This window comes from Catharus ustulatus, chromosome 3 (genome assembly GCF_009819885.2).
Source record: "Catharus ustulatus isolate bCatUst1 chromosome 3, bCatUst1.pri.v2, whole genome shotgun sequence".
Lineage (NCBI taxonomy): Eukaryota > Metazoa > Chordata > Aves > Passeriformes > Turdidae > Catharus > Catharus ustulatus.
In genome coordinates this window covers 72,586,805-72,600,307 of record NC_046223.1, presented here as the reverse complement: position 1 = coordinate 72,600,307, position 13,503 = coordinate 72,586,805, and the positions used below count along the sequence as shown (strand labels likewise).

Genomic DNA, 13,503 nt, shown 5'->3' with positions numbered 1-13,503 from the left:
ACATGCTCTGGAGCTCTGAGTGACCATACTGACTCTGCACAGCTGCTGCAAAGAAGCTGACTCCACCTCAGAACAAAGGGGACATGAAGGTGGACTCTGTTTTACATAAAAAAACCTCCAGCTGAGAGGATCAATTGGTAGTATAAACATTTCACTTCGAGTGCATCAAAAAAATATGAATGTCTCAAGTTTGAGACACCAACACGGGAGGAGTAAATACCTCCTCAGTCCACCACAGCATAAAAACCAGACAACTAGAATTCTGTAGAGAACAATGGGCTCCAGCTGGCTTCAAGCCACACATGCCTTCCCATCTGCAGCATGACAGTGAGTGTATTAGAGACACCAGTAATGGGAATCCCATTGATATTATGACTGAACTGTGTATTGAAACTCCTGTATTTTGATTTCCTTTATACCAAATTCTCATATTACACATCGCTCAGATACTAAAAAAATAAAAATGCTGTAAGAGACAAGACCAAAAAAAATCTAGAGGAAAAGTAGATTCAAGGACTCAGCTTTTAAGAACAACACAGGTACTATGAAAGAGTCACCAAATAAAAAAATCAGGACTGCATGGCAAACATAACTGGAAAGAGATAGAAGCAAGTTAAGAGAAAACAGACAGATCCAGAATGAAACATCCTTTTCACTGGACAGAATAGCTGAAGTACTGCCTTTCACTCTTTGGCTTTACCACCAGGTGAAATGAACAGCATATATATTTTCTAAGCATCACTTTAAAATTGCTGTGACAGAGTTGGTTGGTTAAAAACCACAACACCCATTTTGTTCTTTGTCATCTTTAATACATGTTATAATGAATTTAAGATTTAATACACGTTGCACTTTTCCTAAGTGACATTAAGTGAAAGTAAACACAAAGAACTAACACCTTACAGTATTCTGAAAGGTACAAAACAAATTATCTTTCCTAACTTGTCCAAAGCAAATACATACTGCAGGAAGACATGTTTTGACTTTTGTTACATATCTGAACACAGATACACCTGCTTATGCCATCCTTATTCTTACTGTAAAAGCTGTCCACCCCATAATATTATGATTCCCCTTTTTCATAGGCAAAAAAGAAACTTACGCTGCATAGGCCTTAGCAATCCTCATGAACATAACTTCATCTCCTCCTTTATCTGGATGGTATTTTAGGGACAGTGCACGGTACTGTTTCTTTATTTCCGATATACTTGCTCCCTTCAAAAGGAAAGGTTTGCATTTATTAATAAATGAAATTCATTCATCTATATAATCCTAATACACATTGCATAGTATTTTTCTGAACCATACATTGAAGAATTATATTCTAACACAGGACCATGAAACTATATACATATTTCATTAAAACATTATTATCTTTCTGACAACATTCTTACAACCATTATGTTTTTAAATGAAGACGGAAGTTACAATCTAACTAAAAGGCACACTCAGATGACTGAATACTGGGTTTTTTTCTGGATTATTTTGCTTATCTATCCATAGGAACAAAAAAAAGGAAGGATTTCTTATCTGTTTGGCGAATCTTAAACAGATTCATGGATACAAAGAATTCTCATTTGCGATATTCTGTTTAAGCATAGCTCATAAATCAAGTATGGTGATCCACTTGCAGTTTGCAAAAATGTAAAAATGTTGTTCAATGCCACCAACACAACAGCCTGTGCATTAATTTCCAGCTTGGATTGTGAACTTCACTACTCAAGAAAACCAACAAAACTTCAGAGTAAGCTCAGCTAAAGCTCTTTCTGTATGTTAGCTGCTAAGTTTTGCACAATTACCACAAGACTTTCCAATATTTTGTGCCAGAGAAGCCTAGTATGCTGACCTTAACTGCATAATAAACACTCAAGAATTTATTTACAGATTATGGTAGTGTTTCAATAAATTTATATCAGAAATTAAACTACCCTGAGGTTTCACTTGCTGTTACTTTATCTCACTTTATACACTCTGCCACATTCCAACACTATTTTTCAACAGCATGCCTGCCTCATTTAATGCACAGGATGAATTTACTTCATTATAAATGAGACTTCCACTAAAAACAGATGTTTCAAGACTAAATGAAGAATGCCAGATAGAGAGAAGAAGCTAGAAAGTAGGGGGAAATGAACAAAGGGAAGGCAAAAAAACCCAAGTTATTTGCGTAGAGATGTGTTTTCATGGCTCACATGAATGCTGCTGGTAAAAAAACAAAATTAATTTTTTCTCTCTGACACAGAGGGTGTACAAAATCCCTGACAAGTTTTCCATCTACATTAACTGCTTGCTCCTCATTTTCCAAAGCTAGGCTACAGAGGTTAGGCCTGACTTACAGAAATGCCTACTAGCCTTGGACAGCTGGTGTCAATCTGCCTGGAACACAGAGTGTGCCTGTATATAATCACTTCTGAGATTCATCTTTATGCCTTGGATCCCATCTCTAAAACACAGATACTTATGTAGAAATGCAGTACAGATTCTTTTAAAATAAATCATTAATATTTGAGTACCTTATGTGTTAGTGAATTTAAGTGGTATGCTTCAAAAAGAGCTATTCTATGTTCAAAGTGTTGATATTATACATAAAATCTGGTGTAAGTACATTATCTGGACTTGTTGGTGTTGTGGCTCTTCTCTGGAGAAAGAAAGCCTCATTACAAACAGATATGCTAACATAAAACAAAAAATATAATCTTGACTAGAGTATGAATGCAAAGAAGGCAAATACTGTGTATCATAACTTTAAAGTGCGTACAACTGCAACCATTTTAATTTTTTTAAGTTCAGGGGGGATTGTTGGTGTTTTGGGGATTTTTTTAACAACAATAACCATTCCATTATCTAGCCACACTTCAGCATCTGTATCACTTCATCAGCAGAACTGGCTACAACTCTCAAGGTTCCACTTAAATGGTAATGGAAGAAATCTGTTAATTTTTCACATAGTCTGAACTGAAAGTCTTCCAAAAGATTTAACAAAAATTACCTGATAGCAAGAAACACACTCTGAGATTTTGCACTCTTATCTTGAGCCCTACTTTAGCTACCTATCTTCACAACCATCTTTTCATCCCCCTTTTAAAATCTCTGTCTTTCATTCACCTTGTCCTCATGACAACATGCTGCATTCCTCAGTTCTTGAGGCAGACCAGAATTGGTTTCTTTGCCTGGGCAAGCTGCACGTGTCTTGAGCACGTGTACAAGTTTTCATCAACAAACACAAAGCTATGCTTCACTACATTCATTTCTTTCTCTCCCCTGACCTAATCCCTAGCCTGATTTGTTTAATCAAAGTTAACCCAGTTATATTTAAACTGCATGGGTCCAACAGGTACTGCTCAACAGTAGAAACTTGTATTGCTCCTTCCTGTGCATCAGTGAGAGAACTCAAGTCAGCAACCAGTGAGTCATGAAGGAGCTGAGCAGGGGTTGAATTGCAGTAACTTGGCTCTAGATGGCAGGTGTTCTACCTGTCTAGCTAGAAACAGGCTATAGACTTCTCACCTGCTATAAATGGCTTTCTTAGCACAAGATGTTGCTTTTCTCTGTTGACAAGTCAACATCATTTAAAGGCATGACATGTATTTCCTAATGTTCACATACATATTAAGCTCTCTTACACTAGCAATTACATCACATTTCATCAAAACAGGTACATTCAAAGCTCATTCATGTTCTTGTGTTGAGCTGGACACACAGCTATTTCTTTAGACTTGAGAATGAAAGATACCTCAGACTCCAGAACTGGAAAGATGACAACTGTTATTCAAAATAGGAGCCTTGGATTAAGAAATAACTAACATAAGCAGAGAATCTGCTTGAGGTATTGTGTTTAAGATGCATAGCAGAATTTAAAAGAAGTTTAGAACGTCTGTCCTTGGGATATGTAATTTTTTGCATCCATTTTGTACCAGTCCTTCAGTATAAACAAAGCACTGCATCTATTTCCCAGATAAGCACCATATCTTTTTTTATTCCAGTTTAATAAACCTGTTGGCTGAGATCACTGTTTAGAATTTGTAGTTTGCATTCACAGTTACAACCAAGATTCAAGATAGCCTGCACTATGTCATAATGTGCATCACCAACACCCTTCAGTGAAACCCCTCATTTATTACTCTGTACAGAAACTGTAAGTCAAATGAATTCCCATTCTTGCTTATACAGTTTCTTCAGCATCCCTAAAAGTGCCTATTGAGAAGATTTACACAGGGCATAAAAAGCAGATTTTTTTTTTTGTTTTCCTGTACACAGAGAGGAAAACATCAGAATAGGATTTTTAAAAACCCACCTCACTACATTACTAGTACAGCTATATTACATTACTGGTACAGATATAGGCAAAAAACACGTAACAACTGACTTCATAACATGCAGCAGCAACTTTCACATGCCAAAAGAGAACAAAACCCTAGAAAAAATCGCTAAACTTACTTTGTTTGAAAAAACAAGTCTAAGATTAGACATCTACACACAAAATACACAGTTACAGTAGTACAGACTAGTGAAAGATGTTATTACTCACAGGATCCAAATGTAACACTTCATAAGGGTTGTATTCTTGATACTCTCTGTCTGTTTTGGAAACTTTGTATGCAAGGAACAAAAATAATGCCCAGCCAGCAAGGAGGACTATTTTCCTGTTTGGAAGAAAAGAATTTTTTTAATACACAGATCTACTAGCTCTAGCACTATTCTAATAACATTAGAAGCCATCCTATATCACTCTTCAAGAAATGGTATTAAAACAGCAAGAAACACTAAAGCACGTATTAGTACCTCAATTTTAATACCACTTTTTCTCCTAGTTTTTAACAAGGACAATCCACTACCACAAAGTCTCTTTCCATTCTTTAATTGTCTGTCCTCAGCGGGTATATATTATAATTTCCTATTTTTAAAGGACAATTTTAACTAGATCCTAGACAATGTGCTAAAAAGAAAAAAAACATAATACAAAAAGGTGACACAGGTGCATAACAGACAGCAAAATATTTTGAGGGTGGGAGCAAAATGGAAATGATGGATAGAAAGCTTTCACCTTCCAACATAAAAAGTTATTATTCTTTTATATTTGAGTCTATATATTCACATACTAAATATTTAAATTAAAAGATTGCACTAGCACTACTAATTTCAGTGAGGGAGAATTTTATTTTTTTTTAACAAATAAATGCATTGTTTACTTTTTTTTTTACAGCTGAGGCTCACTGGTCTCATTTCTAAGATATTTTATACAGGACAAACAGCATGCATCTTGATTTCAAGCCCTACCAGGCAATAATGATTACCTATTTATTATTCAAATATAGCAGATTGTAAATATCTCTTTAGTGACACAAACATAACTAAGTCCTGCCTTGATTACAAACCAATGTATTTCTATTTAAAAAAAAAAAAAGTAAGAATTGCATTAATGGACGTTCATGCAAATGAAATGTACGTACTTCACTGTAGGAATTATATTCTGCTGTGGCTTTAGCAGTCGCAAGCGGTACCACAAACACCTTCCATATACGTTCCTTATGTTCTTTAATCGAATTTGTTCTATAAAGATAGAGAGATTGTGATCAACCAAGGTGACAAAACACAGAACAAACATGCTCACCTCACCCCAAGCAGGCAGTACAAGGTCAGTTGGAGGACTAACATAAGTCCCAGCATTACCAGAGGAAAGAATGCTTTTTATCCATTTAAGTGACGTTGTACATGCATAAACGTAAGAAGTTGGTCAGATTACTCTCTACCTAAAAGGAATCTGTTCTGCTTTCTATATGCCACACAGTAACCATCACACATGAACCCAGCCTTTGCCTAACATGCACCTGCAAACTTTGCTTCTGCCAGTCAACTCCAAAAGTTTCCCATTTCAGTATGTCAGCTACCGCATGCAGGAAAAACAAACAAACAAACAGAATGCAACCTACAGGCGAACTGGTGTTTGCATACAAATAAAGAGTACAGAAGGAGCAACAGCTCCTTCCTCAGTGCAAAATATGATGCATTTTCTTCCTCTTTGTGACATCTGCTTTTATAAGTTGCCTTCATTTGGGTTTTTCTGCTGAAGTGTAAAAGGAAGGAAGATAAAGACAACAGTGACTTGTAAGCCATGCAGCTAAGTAATACATGCCTTCAGCAAGGGAGCTTTCACATTAATGACAGTCAAAAAGACTTCTTCCCATGGTCCTTTCAGGACAGGTTAGAGCTGGAAGGAAATCGCACTTATACCGTCAAACTCACCATGATGAGGCACGGAAACTCTGTTAAGAGAGTTCTGATTGTATTGCAGAGCTAATCAGGACCAACTTAGCCTTGATCAAGGAATTTCTTTATACTACGGAAAGTACAGTGGAAAGCAAATAACTTGTACAGAATTTCTCCACATACTAAAATTATATGTTGCAATTAAACTCCTGTTTAAGTAACTTGTCTATCCATAAACTATGCAGTCTGACCTGTAACACTTCTGAAGTTAGGATGTCACTGTAATTACCTAACTTGCAAAAGAATAAGATCACTCGCCCCTTTTCAGACTAAAGGAAAAACAACCAAGACAAAAGAAAATTCATCCTGTCAATACACTCAGATATTGCTGGTGAACAAAATTTAAAAGACAATCATAACTTATGTAAATACAGGAATTATATTAACAACTTTGATCCAAAGCACATGTCAGTCATATCCTACTAAGTCTTAAATCTCAACTTAGTACTTTTGACGAGGTGATGCTCTCACAGAATCACAGGATGGTTTGCTTTGGAAGGGACCTCAAATATTATCTAGTTCCAACCACCCAGCTATCAACAGGGATGCCACCCATTAGACCAGGTTGCTCAGAGCCTCATCCAACCTGGAGTTGAACTCATCTTAATTAAAATTGCAGTTATGATACATGAAGACATTTTTATCTGGCCAATTTCTAAAAGGCAACAGTGGAAGACAGTGACAACTCCTGCTGTTTTGTTATTCTGAAGGTGCTGGAAGGTGGGATATGGTGTTGATCTACTCGAATTTCTAAGCAAGCACACAATTCAGATGAAACACGCAGAATTCAACTAGCATCCACCAAACTCTTTGAGGCTGGAGAAACATGACCATTGTGCTCCACATCAACCATGAGTTCAGATTTAAGGCAGATTAGATGTGAGCCCTGGATGGTATTTCAAACTCTGACTGATTTGGCAGAGATAGAGTGGGAACACAAATGACATGTGGCCACCCACAAACTAGTAAAGCAGACAACTATTAATGCTTACACAGGCAAGAAACAGAAAAAAGTGGATCAGTTTATTCTGAACTACCTAATTCTGTAGAGTATAGTCTCCCCAAAACTGGGTATGACATTTGATGCAATTCCTGTGAAGATTATATTAGTAGTCCCATCACCCCCAAAGACAGAGAGAGATAATCAAGGATAATTCAGTCCCCTGCGTCTCACTCCTGCCATGCTTCAAAATAAGCTTCCAAACTTCTATTTTGTGCAACAGATGAAACACAGAATTTTGCAGCTCTCTTGAGCTGCAAAGATTGTTCCCATATCTAAAACACAAAGCTTTCTAAACAAAAAAAATTACGACTAAAATTTGGTTAACCAATCCTCCACTTAGTTTTACTTATGTAAGGCTTTAGAAAGCACTGTGAAAGAAAAAATTCAGCAGACAATGAAAACATTGAAAATGCAACACTCACTTCCTACCAGCAGAGAATGTAAATTAATTTGGCATTTTGTCTTTGCTTTTTTTATTTTAAGACAACAATAGTAGGAGATCTCTCTTGGTTCAAAACTGGATTCACTGCAACCAGAAGCTAATTGTTACTTAAAATTAAATTATCAACTTAAAGTAAAACTAAAGAGACAGAACTAAACAAAGAATTGGCATTACAAAAAATAAAATTAAAAAAAAAAAAGAAAAAGAAAAACCAACCAAACTTGATGCCATTAAAGACTACACTGACAACAAAGTCATGAGGACAAAAAAGCTTTGCAACAAACAGGGAAGAAAGTGCTCCAAAGGTTTTACATGGTCACTGGACAGCTATGAGCCATACTGTGATGCTTTTATGAAGAAGTTACTGACTACACTTGAGTAAATCAGGCATCAGAAGACACATGTGCTTAAGCCTAAATCATTTACTTCAAAGACTGTCAATCAATTCAGTTGTTTGGTGCTGAAGCAAGATGAAACCAACTGTTCATCAGTTCAACCACATGGACCCAGATCAGCACCTGAGCCACTTAGTATTCTCTCTGGGATTTTGATGTTTTAACAAGCTGCTGTGCCTTGACTTCAAAAACCGATGCCACAGTGCCCCACTTCTCAAACCTGCCAACTGTCCAGGCCTCCAAGGACCAGACGACACTCTCCTTTCCCCACTCCGCATCCTCCCTACAAGAATTGCCAGTACCTTCTACCTTACCATGCCAAAAATGCTTTAGAGGAAGGCACCTTGGAGAAATGAAACATAGTTGAGCAAGATAAACTGAAGAGCTGGCAGAAAGTCAAACAAAAATTGACGACTAAATGTGGTTTACAATAAACACTGAATTGAGGGTTTGGAACAGCTTTCCAGTAACAGCTGCAGAAGACCAGTCTGACAATGGCATCAAATGAAAAAAAAAAGCAACCTGAGCCACGCAGTATGAGCAAAAATTAAGCCCTCTGAACACTTGGCAACTGGATTCCTGGAAGTGCTATGCTGCACAAGGGGACCTCTTCAGCCAAGCACCAAAGTAAGGAATGATGTAAGTAGCCATTGCATTTTTTACACATACATTTGAACAACTCTCGATCAAATCTAATTACAGTTGATCAAACAATATCAAAGCAAAAGCATCTTATTAATCTCTTTCTGATCTTGGGATGGCAATGGTCTCATTTGACTAACAACCCCAAAAGGAAACAGAGCACTAAAAAGACGATTGTTTACAGTTATCTGTTCAGAACATAAAGAAAGAATCAAATTCTACCCAAACTGAGGCTGAAGTCCAGACTACTCAAATTATTTGGAGCTATTCTGAGGCACTTCCTCTATCATATGTTATCATTAACACATGTTAATTTGTGGAATTCAAAAACAGGCACCTACTCAGGAAAAAGAAGGAGCAATACAGACAGCATAACTCTCAGTTTAGGCAGAAAGCCACTGGCAAAATACCATACTAAGAAACCTATATTCCTACTGTATCTAGGAAAAACAGGCTCCCTGTTTATTTAGAGAAAGCATGCAATTGCACGAGAGAAAATACTTATCGTATTAGGAAGACAATGGTTGCAGGAAAAACAAAAACGATAAGGGAAAAAAGGAGAGAGCAAAATTAAAAAAAAATACAAAGAAAAGAAAATAAGAAAAAAACTTGAAAGAAAATTATAAAAAGAAGAAAAACTAAAAAAAAAAAAAAATACAAAAAGGCTTGCAAAAGCCAGAACACCAGATAATTCCAGTATTTAACAAAAGCAGCAACTTATTACTAATTAGCAAGTTGGGGAAAAATCAGTCTTTTTTGCTTTGCCTTTGTCTGACAAAAGGAGCTCCCTTTTCACACAAGTGAATTTACCATGCCATAGAACTGGCACATTGCCCTGCAATATCCTGCCAACTCTGATCACACTGGAGTGAATACTTGTGAAATATGAATTGTACTTTTCTCTGGATCTTAGCTCTGGAATCCATATTCTGTCAGAGAAAGAGGTTCAGAGTTTTAAAAACAGACAAGTAGAGTTCTCTTGTTTCTTCTCAGTCCAGATCATGGTTTCCCATTACAGTGTAAGAGCACTTCAGACAACATCCCTTGATATGGAATCACAGGGAGACAAGTGTGTGTGGGGTGGGAGGAAATGCTTTTCCACCAATCAACACCACTTCCCATTCGATGGGCAAAATCCTTCACAATAGTGAATCTCTCCTGCAGTTTTAGGAATAGGCATTAAAGAGCCTTGGAAAGCAAAGGCATAATGTACCCGTGGGCTTTTGAGTTAATCTCACTAACACTAACCCATGCATCAAGGTACGGTTAAAGCACCCCTCTCACATGAGGATGTAGACTGACACTTCATCCCTGTAAATAATCTGGGGAAGCATCCCATGCTTGCTTTATTTCCCTCCACATTGTTCTTGAGGCATCCAAAGTTCCTGAGATTCACAAGCAGATTTTCCCCAATGTAATTCTTACTCTCAACGGTTCTCACAAGTGCATATTATAGTAACTTTAAAAATGTATGCGAATATCTAGTCAAAACTACATCTTAATATACTTTTCAAGTTCAAGAAATATAACTAGTACTGACACAAAAGAAAACCTGAGTGCCATGTCTTTCACAACTTTGTCAGAGGCCTCACAGAAATTTAGGTATGACACAGGTACAAGCAGAGAATGTTTAAGTAAACAGTCACAGTCAACTTCTCTTGATCAGAACTTATGCAAACCCCTTGAATATCCAGTTCTTTAAGCCAGAGGCACTGGCTTTTTCTGCACAGGTAACACAGACCACACAGTTCTTAGGTAAAACGGAACAACCCAACAGGCTGGAAAAGTGGAAAAGACTCCAAGAGAAACCTAATCCAATCCTGCTGCTAAGAAGAGAGTCAAAAAAGCAGTTGCTCAAGGTCTGGCCATAGGCCTTCGGAGTAGTTTCAAAGAGAGCTCACTGTGACTGAACAATCTATTCTACAGTTTGACCATCCTCATGGGGCAAAAATTACTCGTATCTGTCTCAAACTCCGTTCTGATTTACCAAACACACAATGGGTGAGGACACAGGATATACAGACACAGAAGGAAGCTAATTTCAGGCTGGATTTCCCATTTCCAGAGATTACATTCAACCTGTGTTTACAACTCAGCCATGCCTGGTTGAAGTTTGGTTTTGAGGTTCACCCACCCTACATACTCATTTCCAAAGAAACAGGAGGATACACTCAACCCTCAGGAATGCTTGACAAATGAACCCTACCTAGACCTAATCTTTATGTTTTGGATCTGGAGGTTCCAAAAAGTGCTTTGAAAAAACAAAACAAAAAAAAAAAGCCCCAAGGGACATTTTTCTTCATCCTTCCGAGAAAAAAAAGAGAGAAGATTACACATTTATTGTTATTGGAGAGAGGCAACTCCAGAAGAGAGAGAATGGAAAGACGTACAGCTGCAATTATTCTGAGAAGTTTTAATCTCCAGAATCTTGTTTCAGCTGCAACAAACAAAGGTCAGTTTTAAGGAAAAAAATACCCCAAATAAGACTACTGGCATCAGTATTTATATATAAAGCACATAGAAGTTTTAAAGTATCGGTCAATTTTTATGACCGCCAAAATCAAGCAAAAAGCTAATATCCAGAATACATTGAAGACACCAGTTTTCCATTATTCGACCTCAAACTGCAGGAAAGAGCAGAAATACATCCTAGCCTCCTATGTTCTTCCTATCTTCAGGCTCCTAGGAAAACCAAAGTCACATAGTCTAAAATACAGATCCAGTGGACTCCGTCAGAAAAAGAAATAGGAGGAGGTGCACATTAAATATTCTGCCCACCAGCTGCAGACAATTCATCCAAAGGAGAATGGCTTTGAAAGAAAATTACTTCTTTCAGCAAGGAACAGAGCAACAGTTCTGCAGCCCTAAAAAATACCAAGATCACTTTAAAACCAGACTTTCACAAAACTCATTTATAGTATGATTCTCTCTCCAAACCTGAATGGAAAACTTGTACCTGTGGAAAGCACCAAGAGGTGCAAGTAATATACACAGCATGCAAGTCTTGAGTAAAGGTATCTGTTCTCTAAAAACTGGGGGCAACAGGCTCAGTCAAAACACTCCCAAGAGTTTCCAGATTCAGGGTTCTACAGTTTTAATCCTCTAAACTGTACACTTAAGTAGGCTCCTATTTACTTTCAACAGTTATGTATATTTATATATATGCAAAATCTGAACACCTTTTTTCTACTTCAACAGTACCAGAAATTAAATAATTGTATTAACAACTTATTTACTGAGGTCTTGAACTGAGGTTCTCTGAACAAATTTACTTCCTTAAGCGCCTAGCCATTTCTTGGATAACAGATGAAGTAGGGAAAGATTACCCTACTATTTCACTAGGCCATCTATGCTTAACTCTATTGACATTTCTTTGATAATTATTACAAAGCAAGACTCCACATGGATATAGTATGTTATCTGACAATAATTTAAGAAGTCACTGGATTAGGAAAAAACCCCACACATTACTTTCAAAAAAGACACTGACAAACACTATAACTGTGTTGCAAAAGCAGTAACCCATCTTTGCCAGCAATTAAGAGGCAGGATTGAAACTCGCAGCAAACTCAAAGTCAGCAACTCCTCTGAAGTACTGAGCAATTTCAACTTTACTATAATAGGATTGACTTCTACTGTAAAATTAGGCATGAAGCAAATTAAATTTATTTTGAAGTGTTCTAAAACACTGTTGCTTAAATGCAAAAGCCTTCGAAGAAGCACTAGTGTTCCCAATAGGATTACTTGAAAAAAAAAAAAAAAAGAAAAATGTAAAGCATGTTCCAGGACTTTGAATGGACCATAGCAGTGAAGAATTAAGCCATCTCATAGATACTTTCTAACTTTAATGTCTATCATTATAAGAATTGTCCTCATTACTCTCATTATTTATCTATAAAGAGGTCATGTCCAGGTTAACCTCTTAACTAAAACATTTATAGTTGAATAATCTCACTCTAGTTGCTTTCAAAGAAATTTTTCTCTCTAGTGAATATTAATAAAATAAGCCAAAAAAATCACGTGTTTTGAGTAACATGTTAAGTATTAAAACCCCAAGCAGTTAACATTAACTACAAAGAGACCTGCAAAAGACTTAACAGCAAGGCTGCTGTTTTCCAGAGCATGTTTTGCAGCAACTAGATAAAGTTTAAAAGGAACAAAAAGTAACCTAACTTTCCATTCCCACAATTCCACACATATTTGCTGACCAAAAGATAGCATTTGCTACTAACAGCTTCAAAAAACAGCAATGTAAGATGATTCAGTATCTTGAAAGTTAACTTTTTTCCAGAGTTTACTTACTCAAGCTTTCTGTTTACAGTCAGTCAGGCACAGTGCCACATTTCACTACAGCTAATCAAGCCATTTCCAAACTTTGTCCTTCCTGTTAGTGTACCGTCTCATTTGCACTGACAAAACTGTCAGTGGAACTAACTGTAATAACCTTTAAGCTCTATCACCTAAATTATCAAATTTATAGTAGGGCTGGACCTACAGATGTACTGCAGAACTTTTCATACAATCTGAGAGGAATCAGCGAACTAGACATTTTGCTATGGAACAACACCCACACAAGTCAAGGTCAACAATTTCAGATGAAGCCAACAACAATGCTGGGCTCCAAGATTACACACTCTTAACTATTAGCTTAATTTTATCAGTTTGGTGTGGGGAGGAAACCAGAGCACATTCAATCCAAAACAAATGTAAACAAAAGTCACTTAGCATATCACCAATCATTAAAAATGCTTGTA

At 36.9% G+C, this 13,503-nt stretch overlaps 1 protein-coding gene across 1 annotated transcript in view; it reads right to left on the bottom strand.

The window, feature by feature from the left end:
* Positions 1 to 13,503, bottom strand: part of SEC63 (SEC63 homolog, protein translocation regulator) — a 60,271-nt gene that overhangs the window by 35,707 nt on the left and 11,061 nt on the right. Inside the window, exons 2-4 of the mRNA XM_033055152.2 lie at positions 5,451 to 5,550; positions 4,529 to 4,643; positions 1,103 to 1,215 (exon numbers count right to left, since the gene is read on the bottom strand). Of these exons, the coding sequence (XP_032911043.1) occupies positions 1,103 to 1,215; positions 4,529 to 4,643; positions 5,451 to 5,550 (328 nt within the window). The remainder of the gene's footprint in view (positions 1 to 1,102; positions 1,216 to 4,528; positions 4,644 to 5,450; positions 5,551 to 13,503) is intronic.